The following is a 22614-nucleotide window of genomic DNA, read 5'->3' as shown; positions in this document are numbered from 1 at the left end:
ATATTTACATAGACACACACACACACACACACACACATAATTAAAATAAAATATAAAATCATAGAAAACGACTCCAGCACTCCCCTGAAAGTATCTTCCATTGTCTTGTTACCAGCCTTATTCCCGCCCCGGCCACAGGCCATCACTGACACTGGCCACTGTTTCCATGGGTTCGCCTGTTCCAGAATGTCATAAGCACAGGATCAGAGCGAAAGGACGTGGCTCTGAGCTAAGGCCCCTGCTTAGAATCCCCCAGTAAGGGTCTGGGAGCGAGGTCCAGTGGTAGAGTGCGTGCCTGGCACACTAAGGACTCAGGTTCCATTCCCAGTACGGCAAAAACAAATAAAAACCAACCGACAGCGAGCCAGACTCCTACTCTTTGTGACCCCTTGACTGTGGCATCTTTCACTTGGCACATGTTGGAGACCAACCTCAGTGGACTTTGGCAATCAACCTCCTTGTGGGGTGTGGATACTTGTCTGTCATTCACCAGTTGGGAGACGTGTGGGCTGATCCCATGGTTGCCAGCAAGTATGCACAGAACTCCTGCAGGCAGCACTGTTCAGATTATTTCATGGATTAAATTTTTTTTTCTCTTACATAAACACAGGTAAGGTTGTCGGAGCCTCTGGTAATGTATATAGAGCTTCCTATAAACTGCCTGACTGTTTTCCAAAGAGGCTGCAGGCTGTGTGCTTTTTCTAGCCCCTCGCTGCACATCTCCCCTGGCATGAACGCTGTTGGCTTGCTCTTCTCCGCTGTGTCTTCTTCCCTCTTGTTGAGGGGTGTGTGTGTGTTGGTGAGTGTGCGCATGCAAACAGAGGCCAGAAGCCAACCTCATATCTCACTACTCAAGGATCTATCCATCTTATCCACCTCGTATTTATTTATTTATTTATTTTTGCCTGAGACAGGGTTTCTCTATGTAAAAGCCCTGGCTGGCCTGGGACTCTCTCTGTAGACTAGCCTGGTCTGAAACACTCAGAGATCCACCTGCCTCTGTCTCCTGCCTGCTGGGATTAAAGGTGTGCTCCACTGCTACCACATTGTTTTTTGTTTTGTTTTGTTGGGATAGTCTTTCACTGGCCGGCCTGGGGCTTGAAGATTCGCTTAGTCTGGCTGGCTAATGAGTCCCGAGGATCCTCCCGTGTCTGCCTCCCCAATGCTGGGATTACAGTCACACATTGTCACTTCTGGCTTTTTTATGGGATGTGGGAACTCAGGTCCTTATGCTCTCACTGCAAAACTTTACTGATTGCGCCCTCTCCCTAGCTCATTGGGAGTTCCTTTTTCTTTTTCCATTTTTTTTTTCATGTTAAAAAATGTATCCGTGCATATGTGTGTGGGTCCATGCATGTCACAGAATGTATCTGGAGGTCGGAGGGCAACTTGGAGGAGTCAGTTCTCTCTTTCTACCATATGGGTTCCAGAAATCAAACTCCGGTCATGGAGCTTGGCAGCAAGAGGCTTGGCCTGCTGAGCCATCTCGCCCACCCACAGGCACTTTTTGAAACAGTGAGTGTGGGTAGCATCCGCTGCCATCTGTCTTGTGCTCTTCCAGGGGAACAAAAGAGACCAGCCTCTGAGCTGGCTGTGTGGTGCCTGTAATCCCAACACGAGGGAGGTAGAAGTAGGAAGATTGGGTATTCAAGGCTACATAAAGAGTTCAAGACCAGCTTGGGCTATGTGAAACCTTTGCTTAAAAAGCAAAATGGAGGAGCGATGGATCAGGAGTTAAGAAGAACAAGTACTGTTCTTTCGGAGCACAGAGTTCAGTTTCAAGTGCCGTGCACTCCTGATGTAAATAATCCCTCAGTGAGCCTCTCTTCCCAGGTGACTTTAGGTTTTTGCCAAGATGACAGTTAAAATCAACCATGGCAACTCTGTGAAATGAAAGAAAAGGCAGGGAGAGGGGCCAGAGGCACGTAGCTGATTTCCTTCTCTGAGCCACTTCATGTTCTTCATGAGACTTGAGGACCTGAGGATTGTCTGTGTGGCATCATTTCTCATGCCCTCCACCCAACAGCTCCCTTGTTTGGTCATACACCCACAGGAGCCCTTACATGAAGTGGGCAAGGGGGCCTCATTCCAAATGTCCAGACTAAGGAAGTATTTTCTTCCAGAGAGAGTTGAGGCAGCTGGTGCTAGAGACCCAGTTATGGCCAATAGCAGAGGCTCCCAAGGGAACTGTTGTCTTTGGAATTTTTTTAGTCCAGTGGCTAAGAACAGTAAACATGGAAAGAGTCTCCATTCTTGTTACTTTTCAACCCCAGTTACCCAAATACTTGACAGAAACAGCCCCAGGCAAGAGAAGTCTGATTTGGCTCATGGCTTCAGGCAGTTTTCAGTCCATCCTGGCGGGGAGATGTTGGTAATGTTCCTGGTGGTAGGTGTTGAGGGGCACAGGCTGTTTACCTCATGGTGGGTCAGGAAACAACCAGAGCACAGGGCCAGCCGATGACGCTCAAAGGCCTGCCCTTCGTGACCCATTTACTCCAGCCCGGCCCCTTTGAAAGGTTCCATGGCCTTCCCAGATAGAGTCACCAGCTAAGGACCAAGGATCAAAACAGGAACACGTAGGCTCCTGAGCTGTTTTTGTCAAGATGTTCTCTCAAAGCAACTAAGAAAGAACAGAAGGCGGCGGGTTTATGAAATGCTGGGACTGGAAGCCAGGGCTTCTTGTATGCTAGGTAGGCCAGCACCCTACCAACTGAGCTGGATGTTTAGAAAACATTTACTGTACGTGTGTATGTATGCGCATGTGTCATGGTTCATGTGTGTAGGCCAAAGGACAATGTGTGGGAGGTGTTGTCTCTTGCCATCACGTGGATCTCAGGAATTGAATTTAGGTCAGGTTTAGAGGCGAGCATTTTTATCTGCCAAGTCACCATCCTGGCCTTCTTTTTGGTTTTTAAAGAAACGTGCTCACACACACCTTTAATCCCAGAACTTGGGAGACAGAGACAGGTAGGGCTCTGTGAGTTTGAGGCCGGCCTGGTCAACATGTGAGCTCCAGGACAGGCAGAGCTACATGGTAAACCCTTGTTTCTAACCAAACAAAGTAAACTAACAAACAAAAGGATCTTTCTGTATACCCCAGATTGGCTTTTAGCTCATCATTCTCCTGCCTCAACTCTGGGGTGTTAGGATCACAGGCACATGCCACCATGACTGGCTACATATAAAGTTTCTCTTGGTTTTAAACCATTGATCTTGTTTTCACATGCAACAGCTCTTATCTCAGCACAGCAGGCCAGTGTTCCTCACCCACCTTTACTCGGGGACCGAAGTATCATCCATAGAGTCCTGTCTAAGCAGGAATAGTTCCTAGGATGTGTCCAGCCCAGGACCTGCTCATCTAACAGCAGCTCTAGTCTCCAGTGGAGAAAAGGCAGCTTAAAAAGTCATGAATTCTGTGCGGCGCCATGCTGTGTCCAAAGGAAACTCCAATTCCCCAAAGTCCAAAGGGTCTAAAGGAGGTGTTTTGGCAGTCAGTCGAAAGCCAGCATTCCTTGGGGAACTCGTGAAGCCAGTTGCCCTCTACAAAATGGAGGCATTCAAGCCAGGCTTGGTGGCACACGCCAGTAATCTCAGCACTCTGGAGACAGAGGCAGGTGGCTCTCTGTGAGTTCGAGGCCAGCCTGGTCTACAAGTGGTCCAGGACAGCCAGGCCTACACAGAGAAACCCTGTCTCAGAAAAACAAAACAAAACAAAAAACAAAAAATCCAAAACAAAAAAAAGGAGCCATTCCCCTATGACTGGTGGAGAGGACATCTGGCTATTTTTAGTGCCTGTTAGCATACCAAAGCACACACTGGCCTCCAGGCTCCATAAGTAAAGTACCTGCCACACATTTCAGAGTCCATGCTAGCATCCTAAGTCTTCTCTCCCTAAACTCTCTCTAGCTCACGGCCTCCCTTCCCCACAGCTGCTCATTCTCCTTATAACCCTGCTACTTTTGATACATACTTCTCTCTCTGTTGTCTCTTCCCCACTCTGCCTCCCCTGTCCTCTCACTTTTCCTTTCTCTACGTTCCTCTCTCCCTCCCCCATCATCCACCCCACCCATCTCTGAGGGCCAGGGCCAGTCTGCAGGCCATGTTCAGTCTGCTTCTCTCTTTGCTCTGGACTCTTCCAGTGCTTCTGGCTGCTCTCGTAGCCACAATAAAAACCTTTGCCTTAACCATACCGTGGAGCAGTCATGTCAGTTTACATGTTTACTCACATGTCAGTAGAAATGTGAGGGCTAGAACTGGGTTTGAAATCTGATTCAAGAGTTTCTTTTGCATTTCCCTCCAACCCACTCCAGGCTCGTTGGATTGGACTGTGATGGATGCTGCTGTGAGCCTGGAGCCCCACAGTGCCTGGCTCCTTGCAGGTACTTGGCATGTGTTCGTTGAATGACTAAATCAATGTGTCCTAGCAGGTTCCCAGGCTTGAGAAACTGGAGATCTGCAAGGAGATCCACAAAGCCAGAGATCCTCCCTAGTCAGCCTCGGTTGAAGTGCTGGAGGCTTGGACCAGCCTTCTGTGGCAGCTGCCAGGTTTGCAAATCAGTTCTGGGTGGTACTTCCTCTTCCAGAGGCCCAACACTCAGCGACTGGGACTCAGCCCGTCCCCAGGGGCTATGTACAATGCCAGGAAAGGAAACCAGACTCAAAGGCATTTGGTTTTTTGTTGTTGTTGTTACTGCTGCTTATTGGTGGCAGGGATTGGGGTTAAGCTCCCCAGGGGCCGAAGCTTCACCAATCCATTACAGGGGAGAGGATGCTCAGGTTAGAGAGACCCTTCAGGTCCGGAATAAGCAGCTGTGGCTAACTGCTGTGTTTGTGCTGTGTCAAGCCATAGCCTTTAAGCCTGTTAAACACACAGCCCTTGTGTGATCTACTTCCTGCAAGGGTTGTCAGCTACAGCATGATGTTCCATGGCTCTAGCTTGTTCCACTCCAGTGGTTTGCAACCTGTCGGCCATGACCCCTCTGGAGATTCATAGCAGTGGCAAAATTACAGTCTCGAAGTAGCAACAAAAATGATTTTATGGTTGGGGGTCACTACAGCACGAGGAAATGTTTAAGGGTCACAGCGTTAGTTAGGAAGGTTGAGGACCACTGCTCTACAACAAAGACAGAGGGGTGACTGGCTTAGTCACGACTTGTCATGCTCCCACATCCCCTTGTCTTTAGTGTCCCTGAGCCTCATCTATCTATCTATCTATCTATCTATCTATCTATCTATCTATCTATCTATCTATCTATCTTCTTAAGGCAGTTTGGGAGTACCGCAGCACAGCTGTGGAGGTCAGAAGACAGCCACCAAAGGTCAGTTCTCTCTTTATACCATATGGGTTCCTGGAACACAGGTTGGCAGGCTTGGTGGCAAGTGCCTTGACCTTCTGAGCCATCTCACTGTGCACGAATGGAAGGTGGGTGCCCCACAATCAAGGCCGGAAACATACCATTGGGGAGCTTCTGTGTCATCTCTAAGGGATGAGGGATTCGGAAGATCTGCTGGTTAAGTCCAGGAGACACTGCACAGCTTCGCTTTGACGCTCGTGATTTCCTGCTCGGCCACTGTGGTGAAGCTGTAGCCGCACATGCTCAAGAGCTTCATGACGTTGTCTGTACTGTAGGCATTGGCTGGACAAGAACCACAGAACCACGCACACATGCATGCATGTACGTGTGCACATTGTGGGCACGAATGCATCCCGGACAGAAACCATCACCTACCAACCAACCAAACAAAAACCCCAAAACTAGGTGTGGTAGCTCACTCCTGAAATTCCAGCAGAGGCAGAGGAGGAAGATCTCTGTGAGGTTGAGGCCAGCCTGGACTGCACAGTGAGTTTCAGGTGGGCCAGTCTCAAACATACGAAAACAAGATTCCTGAAAGATAACATAGGTTGAAGTTCTTTTAAAAACCCTGGTGTCATTTAGTCATTTCTGAGAATGGGCCCGTGATTCAGTGGTTGATGTCATCATGATCTCTTTGCTGAGAGATTGAGTGTGAGCCCAGCAGTGGTGGCTGATGCCTTTAACCCCAGCAGTAGGGAGGCAGAGGCAGGAGGATTTCTGTGAGTTTGAGGCCAGCCTGGTCTACAAATCAAGCTCCAAGGTAGCCAGGACTACACAGAGAACCCCATCTCACAGCATGGTGACTGAAGACAAGAACAAAAAAGTCAGTGGCCACAGTGGCCACTGTTCACCATTCATTGGTCAAGAGCTGCTGTCACTGAGCAACTAGGGAGTGAAACCAAAGTGCCGAGACAGGCTCTAAGGCTGGCCTTAGTCCTGGGAAGACACAGGGAGCTGGGAGTGGTGGTCCCAGCATTCTGAGGCAGAGGCAGGCAGATTGCTGTGAGTTCAAAGTCAGCCTGGTCTACAAAAGGAGCCCAGGACAGCCAAGGCTGTACAGAGAAACCCTGTCTTAAAAAAAAAAAAAAGAAAAAAGAAAAAAGAAAGAAAAAAATGATGACACGAGGAAGATCTGACTGAAATCAAAGCATGAGGCTGGGGAGGTGGCTCTGCTGGCTGGTAAAGTGTTTGCCCAGCATGCAAGAAGCCCTGGCTCCCCGCCCCAGTACAGCATAAACAGGGAATAGTAGCGGATGTCTATAATCCCAGTTCTGGGATGTTAGAGGCAGGAGGATCAAAAGGTCATCCCTGCTAGAAGTGTGGGCCTAGCCTGGGATACATGAAACCAATGGGGTGGGTGGGGTTCAAGACAGGGTTTCTACAGAGGGAACTCCCTCTGTAGACCAGGCTGGCCTTGAACTCTGAGATTCACCTGCCTCTGCCTCCTGAGTACTGGGATTAAAGGTGTTCTTCAGTACACTCAGTACTCGTGTGTGTGTGTGTGTGTGTGTGTGTGTGTGTGTAGTTGGTGTACGTTAGCAGTCAAGAGCACATACTGCTCCTGCAAAGAACATGAATTCAGCTCCCAGCACCCACATAGGGTGGCTCACGATAGCCTGGGACCCCAGCTCCAGGGGATCTCTGTTCACTTCTGGCCATCTGCATTCACAGGAGCAAATTCACACACACACACACACACACACACACACACACACACAGAGTCATAATGTAAAAAATAAAATTAAGAAACATTTTTGGAGACAGGGTCTCACTATACAGCCCTGGCTGGCCTGGAACTAATTTATTAATATCGTCCTGCCTCAGCCTTCCTGGGGTTGGGATTAAAAAGTATGGATCGCTATGTCCACACTAGTCTCTCTTTTTTTTTTTTTCTTTTGTGAGAAAAAAAAAAAAGCAACAATTTTAAAAGAACACATTCTTCTTATTTAAAAAAACAAAACAAAACAAAACAAAAACCAAGACACCGATTCTTTAGTGTCCCTTTATTCTCTGAAACAAACTTTTGGGTCTGGCACTGTTTTGCGGAGAGGGAAACAGAGGCTGGGCTATTTAAGGTAGGAAGAACTACACTGACTTTAACTCTGTCAGCTTCTGATAGAAAATGCAGGCATGACATCTGTATACAGTAGGCACCCCATAAACGCTGATGTTCTTGGGAAGTTTTTGTTCACCTGGCTAAGCGATCTCTGCCAGGCGAGTAGTGCCGGCGCTGCCTCAGTTTCCTCCTGGGCGGGCACAGGCGTGGCCCTGGGCCTGAGCTCTTGGGGTGCTCTGGCGGTTCGGGACCCGCCTTGGGACAGGGCGGCGCGTTGAGGTGGGCGGCCCTGAGGAGTCACGTGGCACGGCCGCCTCCAAAGCTCCAAAGCAGAAGTTGAAGCCCGGCTGAGCAAGACGTGCGCCGAGGGACAGCCCGGGGCCCCAGGCAATTGCTGCACGAGGGACCCCCGAGCCTCCACCTGTGGCTGGCTGGTCCAGGGATCTGGCGGGTGGCTGCGCTCCGGGGTCACGACCAGGTGAGTGGCCCAGAGGGGTGGGGCGCCCGGAGACCTGCGCGCGCGAGAAGGGGAACGGAGAGCTGGCACCGGCTCGGGTGGGGACCGCGGCGGGGCACAGCGGACGCGGGCAGGGCTGGGATGCGCGATCTCGGCAGGTGGCCGGGTGTGCCCTGGGGAACCCTGCTTAGGGACAGCGGGCCCCAGCCCAGCCGCCGGCCACTTCCTCCCCCGGGGCAGGCGCCACCTCTCCGGCGTGTGCGGTGGCCAACTAGGGTTTGAATGAGAGACGCGGCTCCGGGTGCTGGGGTGCTGGAGCGTAGGCCTTCCAGGCTCCTGTCGTCCAGGGTCCTGCGCGGAAGGCGCGCCCCTGCTTGCGGGACAGCCCTGACGCCTTGGCTTTGAACTTGGGGACAGTACTTCCCAGTTGTACACAGGTGGCTCCAGGGTTGGGGCGGAGCAGCCCTTTCTCTACACGCGATTCGATTCCTGGGACCCGCCCCTCCCGCAGTTGTACTCAGAAATGCGTTTTTCTGTTCAGTTTGGGGATCTCAAGGGGGTCTTTTGCCCCGCGGGGAACCAAGATTCGAGGGAAAGGTGGGGGTTGCTTATAGACCCAGGAGGCTGATGCCTGGAGAGTCTGGGGCGGGCCCTTTCCGTTCCCAGATCTGGAACTAGTGAGAGGTTGGCACGGTGGGGGGGCGGTAAGTCCTGAGCACAGGTGGCCTCCTCTCTGAGACCTACATTTGAATTTCAGTTCCATTTATGTGACAGCGCACACAGCGAGGAGCCCCTCTGAGGCCCGGTTTCTCTCCTGGGCGCGGTACTAGCCCAGGGCCTGTTTTTCTGAGGCGCCCCGCAGTTCCTGATCTGGTGGCAAAGGCCCCCCTGGTGGGCACAGGTCATGATCCCTGCTTTTGCTTCTTAGGGACGCTTGCAGGATGTTGGGGTGGAGGCTGGCCCTAGGCTGTTACCCATTTTGTACGGTTGTGAGCGGGCAGCGCAGCAGCCCCAGGGGATTTTGGTTGCGGATTTTATTGAGGCTTAAAATTACCGGCTGCTGTGGCCTTCCAGGCAAGGCTGGGACTCCGTGAAGAACCCCTTTGCACCTTCTAGGTGGAGCTGGTGGGAAGTTACTGGTGAAAAAACTTCTGCAAACATTTAATTTCAAAAACAGGCGACCCCCTCCCTGCCCTGCCCTTTTCAAGTGACTTCAGTTAACTTAAAGTGGACTGGCCAATGGTGCCTCCTTCCAGCTACTTCCACTGACCGCGCCTCTGGATTTACAAGCAACGTTTGACATACATACATACATACATACATACATACATACATATATATAATATTGCAATAACAACATTTATATTAGAGCTCATTGGTTTGTAAATTTCTTTTTTTTTTTTTTAAATCAGAATAGTTCATAAATCTCCCAGGATCGAATTGCTTATACTAATTTACAAACTCATTCTTTTCCAGAGCTCCTATACATTTTTAATGCCTTATTATTTTTGAGACAGGGTCTCATTATGTAGTTCAGGTTGGCCTTGAACTTTTGATCTTCCTGCTTCCACCTGCCAAGTGCTGGAATAACTGGCATGTGCCAGTACTCTTGGCCAGGGCTTTGTTTAATTATTTATCTAGGGGACCCCCCCACCCCCGTCTTCCCCCAGAGATGAGGAGTCAAAGTGTCTCCTGGTTTTATGGTTCTGTGGGCATTTTCCCAGATGTCTCTCTCTGCATATGTGTGCTTGCTGGATCAAAACATTGACGCATTTATATTTCAGAAGATGCGTACAGGTGCCCGTAAGGGGGCGAGAGGAGTCAAACCTGCTTTCATTTCCACCTGTAGAGGTGGACATTGCTTGATTCTTGGGTTGGAACTTGGCTCTCCCCACGCCATGCTTTAGGATGGGTATAAGATGCACCCCAGTAGCCCTGGTGCAGGAGGAAGGGCAGGCGATATTCAAGGGTTCAGCTGGGCCAAATTCTAGTCCAGTTCTTTCTTAGATTTTTGGCTGAAATCCAGCACTGACACAAATGTTCAAAGTGTGTTCAAGAGCTGGATAGCCCCTGTTTCCTGTTCTGGGGTTCTTGTATGAGAGAAGTTGGTTTTAAAGTGTGAGGGCCGTAGAAATGTGGGTAGCCTCTCAGAGGACAGGAGAGCTCAGGTTGTATGGACCCCGTGAGCTTGCACCCTGGCTTGTGCTGCGGCCTGTTCAACAGGCTAGAAGGCTCTTCCCCCACCAGAGCTCAGGCTGGCCTTGAGCTCCTAGCAACCCTCCCGCCTCATCTCCCAAGTGCTGGGGTTTCAGGTGTGTGCTACCATGCCGAGCTATGTCTCTAACTTTATTTCATTAGGGTCTAGTATAGCTCAAGATGGCCTTAAGTGTGGATGATCAAACCTTCTGATCATCTTGGTCCCATTTCACTTGTGTTGGTCTTAAAGACTCAGGCCATCATGCCTTGTTTATGTGGTGCTAAGGGCCAAACCCAGGGCTTCATGCCTGGCAGGCAAGCACTCTACCCACTGAGCCACACCCCAAGCCCCCCTCATCTTTTTACAAGATTGAATTCAGAAGCCTTCTTCCCTCAGATGATTTCTCTGAGCCCTTCAGGCCCCTCAACACACCCCTGACTGAATCTGGGCTCTTCTTACTGCTCCTCCGGGGTGGCATTGCGCCTGAGTCTGCCTTGGTGTTTTCAGGCCTGCTTGCCACGCAATAGACAGGGAATAGGGGGTGAGAATATGAGCACGACTTCCCATGACCAGCACTCCCACAGAGGCGCCCCTGGCTTTGTGACATGTGCAGATGAAGGTAGGGGCAAAGGGCAAGGTCTGGGCCTCTCCCTGTTCATGGGCATTTGCCTCCTAGTTCCCAGTCCACGTGGAATGGATGCTCACAGGGCCACCTGTCTGATGGATTGATGAGCCCTGGCTGAGCATTCCTCAGTCAGCTCTTAGTTTCTAAAATCACACCATCCACACCCCAGGGCAATTGGTCCCCACTTTGCAAGTGGAGAGGGTTGAGGTTCAGAGCCATTTGCCCAGAGCAGGTTGGAGGCCTCCTTGTGCTTAGTCTAGGGTCTGCTGCTCACTTCTGTTCTTTGGCCTGGGCTGGCTCTCTAATGCTGCTTGGTAAGCTTGGTGAAGACAGACTGACAACAGTGGAACCTTGGTGGATACAAAGTGACAGCTGTGGGGCCTGGCAGGAGGAGCTGAGGTTACATCCTCTCAGCCGATTTTAAAAAAGGATCTTATTTGTTTATTTACTTATTACTATGCATATTATGTATTATGTGTAATTATATATAATAGAATTAATTATATTATTTATTTATGCACATCGGTGTTTTCGCTTTTGCTTATGTCTGTGTGGGTTCATCAGAAGCCCAGGAACTGGAGTTACGAACAGTTCAGAACTGGAACAGTCGTGAGCTGCCATGTGGGTGCTGGAAATTGAACCCGGGTCCTCTGGAAGAGCAGCCAGTGCTCTTAACTGCTGAGCCATCTCTCCAGCTCCTTAGTTGACTTTTCTTTTTTTTTTTCAAAAAAAATTTTTTTTAAAAATGTATATGAGTATTTTTTCTGCATGTATGTATATGTATCCTATGTGTGCCTGGTGCCTTAGGTCAGAAGATGGTTCAGACCCCTGGAGCTCGAGTTTGGCAGTTGTCAGCTGCCTGTCATGAGTGTGGGAACTGAGCCCTGATCCCCTACAAGGGCACTGAGTACTCAGTCATCTCTCCACTCAGCTCTTCCTCCCCTATGTTTTTTTCGAGACACTGTCTCATGTAGCCCAGGGTAGCCCTCTAAGTCACTGTGTAGCTGAAACCTGAGTTGATACTCCTGCCCACCCCTTCTATACTCTATGGCGTATCTCACCGCAGCTGGCTCCTGTCTCTGTTTTCAGGGCCTGAGATGACAGGTTATCTCATTTAGTGCTCACGAAATCTTTATGAGCCAGGTAACGTTTCCTCCTTTGCATGGCTGGAAATGAGGCCTGAAGGGCGTGGTGCCTCTAGCACCTCTAGGTAAAGGTGCACCTAGCTCTCCATCTAGCAGGCTCACGGGAATATAGGGCCTTGAGATGAGGAGTGACGGGGTATGATTTGTGTTCTAAAATGCTGCCAGCCCCTGGGCTGAGCATCTCAGTGGCTCAAGAAGCAGGGCCCAAGGACCCAGTCCAGTCGAAGGCTTCCTTGGAGAAGCCAGGAAGAGGAAGGAATGTTTGGATTTGCTGAATTTGTTGATTGCTTTTGGGGTATGAGAAAGTTCAGACAATGACTGGCTTACCTACTCTCTAAAGTACCAGCTCCCTGCAGGAGTGCGCTGCTCAGGAGACCTTTTGGATGCTCTGCATTCCTGTAGGCAGGGGCCTGAGGTTCCTTCCCCTTTGGATTTAGGAATGACCAGAACTTTTCCCCTGGAGAAGGAATAGAATGGAAGCAGAGAATCTACTCTCAGCAGGAACTCACACCTGGATTTGTTGGGGGGGGGGGGGAGTGCTGCCCTTTTGGCCTCCTTGTTATGCAGAGGCACCAATTGCTCTAATTTTGGTATAGATAGATGGTGAGGTTCTAGCAGATAGTTAGATACAGCTCTGGGGAGAGAAGGTGACCAAGCCTGCCTGAACTGCTTTGGTTATTCAAATCTGGATAAGGAGAGAGAGGGTCACCCACCCAGCTATGGTAATTTGGTTATTCAAAGCCGGGTGTAGCGGTGGGGTCATGGAGGCCAGCAGCCACTCTCCACCCAGACTTCATTTAAACCTCTGCCTTCCACCTGTGCTCTTTAAGTGGCCAAGGGCTCTCAGCAATAGAACCTTCACGTACCGCTCAGCCTGATGGGCATGAGACCCCATTCACTCGCCACCTCAGATAATTAAAGCCAGTGCACTCTTTCATTCTGCTCCCTCCCCAGCAGTCTCCATATTTCTCCTGCTTCTTCCCCCTCCCTGGAGAGGCTGACAATGAGCACCATGATCAACGTGGACAGCCTTCCGGAATATGAGAAGAGTCAGCTCAAGAGAGCCCTGGAGCTAGGGACGGTGATGACCGTGTTCAGCGCCCGCAAGTCCACCCCGGAGCGGAGGACGGTCCAGGTGATCATGGAGACTCGCCAGGTGGCGTGGAGCAAGACTGCAGACAAGATCGAGGGCTTCTGTAAGTACCCGAGGGACCTGCCCCGCTCACCAGAGAAGCACCTGTTCAGCTTCCCGCCTTCAGTTGTCACATCTGTCATGTTGGTCTGGTCCATTCTTTTAAAGACAAGAGTTTCCACTTTGCAAGGGTGGGGGCAGGGTGGGGTTGAGAGCAGGTGGGGGAAGTTGATCCAGGGAAGTTCTTGTGAAATGACAGCAACCCCAGTTGGTCAATTTGGCCGTGATATTGAAACAGCGGCAGGGTCATCTGGTTCCCACAGTGGTCGAGCTGTCTGGCTGCTGAAGGGCTGGCTCATTCATTGGCTGGGGCCTGGGGAGGCTGGGGGCTTGGTAGCCAAATGCCTGATGGTTTGTTTGTTTGTTTGTTTGTTTATGCAAGAGGCTTTTACTTTGGTGTCTAAAGGCACACGGAGAAAGTCATTGGATATTTTGCAGCCTGCAGAAGAAATTCTGCTCCTGGTGGCTGTGCCTTCCCTTGTCACCTTACTCTGGGCAGTTGGCTCAGTTGCTGGACTTTCAGAGCAGAAAGTCAGAGTACTTGTAGCAGAGTCAGCGCACTTAGCAATTTCAGTTGCAGAGGTGTGCTTTAATTTTACTTATTACTGAGTGTGAGTTTGTTTAAAATTGATTTATGTATTTATATTCATTCGCTCGTTTGTTTATTGGTTCATTTTGGTGTGCATCTGTGGGTGTGCGCACGCCCATTCATATGAGGGTCAGGGGACCACTGTGGGAGTTCTGGGGTTCCGGGGAGAGAACTGGGGTTAGGTTTGAGGACAAGCTCCTTTACCCACTGAGCGACAGTGCCTGTCCTTTCTGTTTTAGAAGGGACTCATGTAGCCCAGGCTAGCCTGGAACTTGGAATGTAGCTGAGGATGACTTTCACCTTAGGATCTTCCTGCCGTTAGTTCTCAATGCTGGCTGAGAAATGTGTACTACAATAGTGGTATTTGTACGTTTGTTTTTATGCTGTGCCAAGGATGGAAACCCAAGGCTTGTGCGTGCTAGGCAAGCACTCTACCAAATGAGCCATGTCCCCACAAAAAAAAAAAAAAAAAAAAAAATCACAAGTTTTTTTAAAAATAGCAATATCTTTATTTGTGTGTATGTGTGTTATGGCATGCATATGAAAGCCAGAGGAGGACTTACAGGAGCTGATCTCTTTACCTTGTGGTTCCAGGGGATCAAACTTGAGTCATCAGGCTTGGTGGCAAGTGCCTTTACCCATTAAGCCATCTTGGCTGCCCCCCGAATAGCTTTTCATTGGAAAACTATAATGCTCTTTTGAAATAGCAGTGCTCAGAAGGCCGAGGTGGGGCGATTGTAAGTTCAAGGGCCACATAGTGAGACCTTGTCTGAAAAAATAAAGTACTCTTAGAAGCTGGCGAATTAACTCACTTTCACCTCTGACCCTTCACCCACATCCTACATAAGCTCTGTCCTAGCTTGTTCTCTGTTCTTGTACACTCACCATGACCAACAGCAAATAGGGGAGGAGAAGATTTATATCAGTTTACAGGTTTCAGCCCATCACTGAGGAAAGCCAGGGCAGGAACTCAAAGCAGAAAGGAAGGAGACAGCATGGAGGAAGGAAGAACACTGCTTACTGATTTGCCTTGCTATCTCTGGCTTGCTCAGCTAGCTTTCCTAGGGATGACGCCTTCCACAGTGGGCTGGGCCCTCCCACATCCATTAGCAATCAAGAAAATGTCCCACAGGACAATCTGATGGCGGCAGTTACTCTTCCCAGGTGAGCCTGGGTTGAGGACGGTTGACAGCTGAAGCTAAGGATGACAAGTTCATTAGCAGTTTGTTTTGTCTTCTAGTAATATTCTACGTTCGTGTAATGGGTGTATTTAACATTTTTGTATGCAAATAGGAATACTGTCTTCTGCTTCATGTCTCTTTTCACCTGGGGCTAGCTCCTTATCAGCACATACTGATTTGCCTCCTGCTTTCATGGGCCTGCCCACACGGTAACAGTTTAACCCAGAGTGGGACAAGCGCTGTTCCCAGCCATTCGTCACTAGCTGCAGCAATGGTTTCTTGCAGTCTTTTTAAAAAGTCTCCATTTTATTGAAACAAAATCGACTTAACCTACTTACAGTTCATGATTTAAAGAGATAATGCAAAGCCGGGTGTGGTAATGCAAACCAGTAATCTGCAACCCCTGGAGGCTGAGGCAGGAGGACTGGAGGATTGGAGGATGGGCTCAAGAGAATCCTGGGCCAGGTATAATGGCATGCACCTTTAATCCCAGCACCTTTAATCGGGAGGCAGAGGCAGGAGAATCTTTGTGAGTTCGAGGTCAGCCTCATCTACGTAAAGTTGCAGGACAGCCAGGGCTGTGTAGAAAGACCTTGGAGAAAGGGCACGGAGGTTATGAATATGAATTCTGGGCTACATAAAAGCCAGGCATGGTGGTACATACCTGTAATCTCAGATCTGGGGAGGCAGACAGAAGGGTCCAGTCAGCCAGTCTAATGCCAACCAGTGAGGTGCAGGTTCAGTGAGAGACGATGTCTCAGAATATAAGGTAGAAGACACCAACAGAGACATCCTCCTGAATGTGCAAGGGGGCGACATGGCGGTCAGTGTATTTAAACACGTGTCAGCATTGCCATGGTCAATTCTGGAGCATTTTCAGTAAGTGGCCCCGTCCCCCTGACCCCCTTCCTCTGACTGCCTCCTGCTGCCTCTCCCCTGCAGGCCTGAATCTACTTTCTGTTTCTACAGATGCTGCTGTTGTGGCCATTTCACGGAAACGAAATCCTATTTGTTTATGGCCTTTGCATGTGGCTTTTCTTCTCCTTCACTGTTTTAAGATTCATCCATTTCTCAGTGTGGAACAGAATTTTATTCCTTTAGACATCCTGGTAGTCTAAAGTAGGACTATTCTACATAAAAATAGATTGTTCATCGGTCGATTTTAGGTCGTTTGAGGGGTTTCCATCTTTTATCTGATTTGAAGAGTATGGCTCTGAGCACTTGTGTAGTTTTTTTTTTTTTTAAAGAGTTGCTTTGTTTATTTAAGAATTTTACATTTATCCACATGTGTGCATACCTTCGTGAGTTTATGTGCACAGGTGTTCAGGTGCCCCTGGGCACCAGGGGGTCACCGGATATGGGTGCTAGGAACTGAACCCAGGTCCTCTGCGAGAGCAGTGAGTGCTCTAAGTTATAGGGCCTCCCTCTGTTCCTGGTGTAGAGGTTTGTATGTGGGTGCTTGTGACCCCCCCCCCATATGCTTGATGTGAATTCCTTGGGTCATATGCAGCGGGGGGTGCTGTCCTTGCTTCATTTCTGCGTGCCAGCTGTGGGCGCGTGAGGCCAGGTTCAGCGATTTTTCACTTTATCGGGCAGTTTGGTATCACTCCACAAAAGAAGCAGCTTCCCTTTGTGCTGGGGCATCGAGGTCTGTCCCCACACAGTCCCCTGCACTGCCATGGGCTTCTGTACTTCACTAGCTGGTCCAGTTGAGTAGTTCAACATAGTTCTTAATAAGATTTCTAAAGAAAAAATTCATTACAATTAGTGTGTGCATGTGCAGATTGTGCGTGTGTATGTGTGTCTCAAACATACACAAGTGCTTGTGACCCCCCCCCCCCCATCATGTATTGCCTCTTTCCTCTTAGCCTGCCTTGGCTTGGAGATAGCTCTGCCCGGTACCTGATAGAGCTGTGGCCATTGCTAAATTAGATGCAAATCCTCTGGAGTCCACAGTGTCCTGCTGGGGACCAGCAGGTGTATGGATTTCTGTGCTGTTTGCTAGCTTGACCTTTCTGTGTTTGCATTGCTTTTATCTGTGGAGGGGAACAGTTTTGCTTGCCACTGCACACGCTATGGCTGAGGGTGAGCAATGGGAAGTCTCATTGGGAGGCCTCTCCTTCCTCACAGCATCTGAAAACCCTGTCCATGCGTCCCCTCTGATTTTTGCAGCCATTGTTGTTGTATCGGCTTTCTTGGGAGGCTGAAGTATATGCCGCCCTGGCCTGAGTATTTCTGGAGGACAGAAGGAGCCAGATTTTAGAAGAGAGTGAGGAAACTGGTGTTGTGATTGGCGTTCCTGGGTGAGGTGGGGCGTGTCTGTGGAGAAGCAGAAAGGCCATCAAGATAAAGAGCTTAGACAAGAGGCTCCTTCGGACTCCTTGGAAGGAATGGGCCTTAGGACTGGCCGGGGACAGTCAGTGTCCCTTCTAGTCTTCTGTTGTGGAGAGTGATGACACTTTGCCCCGGGGTTCATTTAAGGGTCTCTAGGCAGCAGGGATTTGCTGGTCATTGTGGGGTCTGGAGGGAATGGGCATAGGTGGGGGTTACAGGACATGCAATTTTGGGGTCCTTAGCAAGTGGGGCATGACTTTTGGATAGACGTATTACTATTCTGTTGCTGTGAGGAGACACCATGACCAAAGCAGCTCATTTAATTGGGGCTTCTTTCCGGTTTTAGGGGTTTAGTCTTTTATCATGGCGGGGAATACGGCAGCAGGCGTGGCAGGTGCGATAGACATGATTCTGGAGAGGTAGGGGACAGCTACACCTCAACTACCTGAGATGAGAGGGAGAAAGAGAGAAACACCGGGTCCCGTGTAGGCTTTTGAGAACCTCAGAGGCCACCTCCAGGGCTGGAGAGATGACTTAGAGGTTAAGAGCACTGGCTGTTCTTCCAGAGGTCCTGAGTTCAATTCCCAGCAACCACATGGTGGCTCATAACCATCTCTAATGAGATTCTGTGCCCTCTTCTGGCTTGTAGGCACATATGCAGACAGAATCATGTATGAATAAATAAATAAATAAATAAATAATAAAACTTAAAAAAAATAAAAAAGCCACCTCCAGTGACATACTTCCTCCAACGCAGGCTATACCTCCTAATCCTGCTAATCCTTTCAAAGAGTTCCACTCCCTTGTGGCTAAGCATTCAAATACATAAGCCTATGGGTGCCTTTCTTATTTAAACCACCACAGCTATCTTTTCTTAATGCTATGACCAAATACCTGACAAGAAGCAACTTAAAGAAGAGAGGATTTATTCTGGCTCATAGTTTGAGGGTGCAGACAGTCAGCTGGTCACATGACATCAGGAGGTGGAGAGAGACGAATGCTGTGCTCAGCTTGCTCTCTCCTTTGTATTCAGTCTGGGATCCCAGCCCATGGGACGGTGCCTCCCACTCTTAGGATGGGTCTTCTCACCTAGGTTGACTCAGTCTAGAAACCCCTCCCAGATATGTCAAGAGCTTTGTTTCTATAGAGATTCTGAGTCTTGTCAAGTTGACAGTGAAGACTAATCATAGCAGTAGGTATGACAACCCTCTTGGCTTGTAGCCTGGCGGGGAGGGACCCAGGGACTTTGACTAGTTTACAGCCATGGGGGTTTGGCAGCTGCCTCACCCCAAGAGCATGTGGCAACTTCTAGAGCCATGCTTGTCACAGCTGAGGTGAGGATGCCACTGACTTCTGTCGTGTAGATATCAGGGTAGTCTGATCATCCACTTGTCTGAGACAGCCTGTCCACAAACAACTGTCTGGGCCAGTGGGTCAGTGGGGCTTCAATGACAGGCTGCCATGAAGTTACATGCTAGGGTTCAGTTGGGTAATTGTTCTATTTCTTGTGGCCTAGCCAGACACATTTGGTGTTGGTACTTAGCTGGTATGTTTTTGGGTCTGGTGATGATGATGATGATGATGGTGCTGCTGCTGCTAATGATGCTGATTGTGATTATTGTGATGTTGATGCTGTTGATGGTGACGATGGTGATGGTGGTGATGATTGTGATGGTGGTGGCGGAAGAGACTGTAGTAATAAGGATGATGATGGTAGTTGTGATGGTGTTGGTGTTGGTGACAATGATGGTGGTGTGATCTTGGTGATAACAGTCTATGTTCAATGTTTGCTGATCCCTGAGTAAACATATCCTGTATGAGATTGTTCAGTCTTCGTGGTGGTTAAGCAATAAGAATTTGACCCATTTTTCTGTATGAGGAGCTTAAGTCCTGTGGGACCAGGTGACATGCAACACAGTACAAGAATAGGCTGGTGGTCGCAAATCTTCCTGCTGTACATTGCCATGTCCTCCTCACCAGCTCAAGTATGCTTTCATTCTGCGTGCAGAATCAGAGCTTCCAGCTTGGACCCAGAAGGTGTGACCTAAGTGCTACAGCAGGAGGGAAAGGCCACAGTCCCCGTACTCAGAGGCCACATTCCCTTGAGTGCTGGATACACCAAGGGGAATTAGACTCAGTCTGTCCGTAGGTTCCTGGATATGTGGGGAGACTGGATGGAGGATGAGAAAGAACCTGGACAAAGTGTGCAGATGGGCCGTTGGGCAAGGGAAGAAGGCTGGGTTTTCAAGCATCCTGCTTCATTCTGAAGGCCATCCTTGGATGCTGTCCCAGCTATGTCAACTCGACAAAAGCTAGAATTATCTGAGAGAAGGGACCCTCAACTGAGAGAATGCCTCCATAAAAGGCTGTTGGTTACCAAGGCTATTGGTTACTTCTACATGTATGCCTAGGTCTAACTGCTGAAGACAACACCTGCATAACTCATTGAACATGGAGAAATTGAACTGGTGTCTACTTGAGTCTTCACCCATAATGACTAGTGTTCGTGGTACTGGAAGGTACTCTGTATTCTATCATGGAAGCAAATACTTTGATCTACAGTGGTTTTTTGCCTACAGTGACACAAAAGTTGTGGATGTAACCAACCACTATCTGCTTGGGTTTAAGTTTCAGTCCATGAGATGGAATCCATGCCTGATACTGTTTGGATGGCTAAGAACCTGAGACCAGATAGGCCATGGACTTAGGATAAAACAAGACACTATTGTTTTCCTAAAGGAATGTAGCAAAAAGTGACCCCTAACAACATCCTGCCATACTCACAGATAAGCGTCTTGCTGAGCCGTTGTCAGAGAATCTCCCTCCTGCAACAAATACGGAGACCCACAACTGGTCAATGTGCAGAGAGTGAGGACCTTGGGACCTCAGTCCTAAATGGGATGTCTCCATCAAATCCCTCCTCTCAGGGCTCAGAGAACTCTGTGGAAGAAGAAGCAGAAAGATTGTAAGAGCCAGAGGGGATGCAGGACACCAGGGAAACAAGGCTTTCTAGACAGAAGAGGACTGCCACACGTGAACTCAGAGATTGGTAGCATGCTCAGGTTCTGTACAGGTGTAAGCCCAGAGGAGTCCTAGAGCTGAGGATGGAAGAGGGCAAAAAACCTTCGCCCTTAACTCAGAAGCTATCTCCAGTTGGTAACCACTCACAAAGGGAAATTAGTTTTCTCCAATAGAATGGCACTGGGTATACAAACCACCCTAACGACAGGTGCTTTGCCCAGCAGTAGAAGGCCAACACAAAACAAACTCAATGGCGTTTTAGAGTTTGTTTTGTTTCATAATGCTTTGTCTGGACAATTGTTGTTGTTGTTTTAACTTTACAGGTCTTTTGCTTATATATTATGGTTTTTGATCTTGTTTTTATGAATTTTCTCTGTGTGTGTGTGTGTGTGTGTGTGTGTGTGTGTGTGAATGTGTGTATTTCTGTGTCTGTATGTGTTTCTAGTGCTTTTTTCTTTGGCTCTTTTTTAATGTTTGTTTTGTCCTGTTCTGGTTTGTTTGTTTGTTAATTAAGTTTTTAGATGCTTGTTTGTTTTCTAATGAAAGAGATAAAAAACGGGTGTAGATTTGGGCGGGTGGGTAGGATCTGGGAGTAGTTGGGGGAGGGGAAGTCCAAATATATTGTATGGAAAATCTATTTTCAATTAAAAAAATAACTAATGAAATTGAAAATAAATCAAGCTTAAGCAAGCGTTTTCTTAAATAATGATTGAAGTGGGTGGGCCCAGCCCATTAGTGCCGGGACTCAGGCACTATAAGAAAGCAGGCTGAGCAAGCCACGAGGAGCTAGGCAGCATGCAGCACTCCTCCATGGCCTCTGCCTCAGCTCCTGACTTCAGGCTCCTGCCCTGTTTGAGTTCCTGCCTTGGCTCTCCTCGACAGGATACAACAGGATACTTTCAGGATATGTAAGTCAAAGAACGCCTTTCTTCCCCAACTTACTTTCCTGTTGGTACTGTTTCAGACATATAGGAAATGGAGAAGACCAGGGAGGTAGTATCCTGAAGCTTCAATTCTAGACTAATCCTCCTTTTTGCACCTGCTGTGTCCCCTGAGGGGTACCTCCTCTGCACTGGAACAGCTGGGCAAAGGATGCAACTGGTGTTTTGTTTTTGGTGGTGGGCATCCTGAATTATGCTGATGGTAGGAACTTGTTTTGCCTCGATGTCTGAGGACTCTCTTCTATCCTAAGTAATGACCGCTGCTGTTGTTCAGCAAATGCTCAAAGAGGACATGGTCTGGGTCATCCTGCCTGCTACATGTGTCTAGGGGTGCGGACAAAACAGGACAGTGATGATCCCTAAAGACCCACGGAACTCCCATCAGGGCTTAGAGCTTGCCACATAGGCCAGGCTGGCTGCTCGGGGAGCTCCAGGGACCTTCACTGACCTTGCCCCCTCAATGCTGCCAGGATTACAGGTACATGGCAGGACACAGGCATTTTTATGAAGGTACCAGGGATTGCAACTTTTGCTTAAGCTGCAAGCACATCATCACAGACACATCTCCCCAGCTCCGGCGGGTACTGAATCCTTTTGGAGAGAACTTGTCCCCACTACCTGTCTGCCTATCTTGGATGTGACCATGCTCTAGCCCGGAGACAACAGAGCACTGTGCCACTGTGAACAAAACTAGATGCCCTGCTTGTGGGCAGTGCTGGGCCTTGGGGCCAGGTCTCCCTCTGGACCGTGGGCATGGGAGGGAGGAGACTGACTGCTTAGAGGGGAGAGTCCAACCCCCACCAGTTATCTGCCCAATAAACCAACCAGGAAAAGGACCTACATGTAGCCTTGATTGCCCAGGTTTGAATATATCAGCATCTGGCTTTCAGAGACAGAAACTGAGCCACCTGCTCTTCACCTATATAGTGTGATTCCATTTTGCTTTTTTTTTTTTTTTTGCCAGTGTTCTTCTCATCATCTTTTTTTCATTTCCTCTTTTCTTCTCTTCCTCTCCCAAAGAAGGTCTTGCTCTATGGTTCATGATGTCCCTAAACTGGTAGAGAGTCTCCTGCCTCTATCCCCCTGGGATTACAGGCATATGCCAGCATGCATGGCTTCTGGGACTTCAGTTTGGTGACAGGGTGACAGTGGAACATATTCATTCCCAGGGTGTCATGGGACTGAATTTGTGAATGCTTGTAACAGAGTAGATGGAAGGTTCTTAACAGGGTGCCTCTCAGACAGGTGGCTAAAACACCAGGTCTCTAGCACGTGCCAGTGCGTGAGATAGGGAGAGGGAGCCAGGTGTCGTTTGGACATTCTGCTGTTCTGTGGCCAAGTTGAGGGTCCTGCCAGGGCAGGTGGGGGATGTAAGGCTGTGTGCTTAAGGGCAGCCTGGCTCCCTGCCTCTTTCCTTCCCCAGCCTGGGGAAGCCTCGGCTGTTCTGGACCTACAGCAGTGGTGTGCGCAGGCAGTGGATGGTTCTGCAAACTGCTCCAGGTGGTGTCCGTTCAGTGCAGGC

At 49.1% G+C, this 22614-nt stretch overlaps 1 protein-coding gene across 2 annotated transcripts in view; it reads left to right on the top strand.

Moving 5' to 3' along the window:
- Positions 1 to 7729: 7729 nt before the first annotated feature.
- The window catches only part of Plcg2 (phospholipase C gamma 2), a 126419-nt gene continuing 111534 nt past the window's right edge, over positions 7730 to 22614 (top strand). The window contains exons 1-2 of one of the 2 annotated variants that reach the window (XM_021640035.2): positions 7730 to 7888; positions 12789 to 13030. In XM_021640035.2, coding sequence (XP_021495710.1) covers positions 12838 to 13030 — 193 coding nt within the window. In that variant the 5' untranslated portion in view covers positions 7730 to 7888; positions 12789 to 12837. The remainder of the gene's footprint in view (positions 7889 to 12788; positions 13031 to 22614) is intronic. The other variant, XM_021640034.2, reaches the window with a different exon arrangement.

This window comes from Meriones unguiculatus, chromosome 10 (assembly GCF_030254825.1).
Source record: "Meriones unguiculatus strain TT.TT164.6M chromosome 10, Bangor_MerUng_6.1, whole genome shotgun sequence".
In the NCBI taxonomy this organism is placed as follows: Eukaryota; Metazoa; Chordata; class Mammalia; order Rodentia; family Muridae; genus Meriones; species Meriones unguiculatus.
The sequence above is the reverse complement of the archived record's forward strand: the minus strand, read 5'-3'. Positions and strand labels throughout refer to the sequence as shown.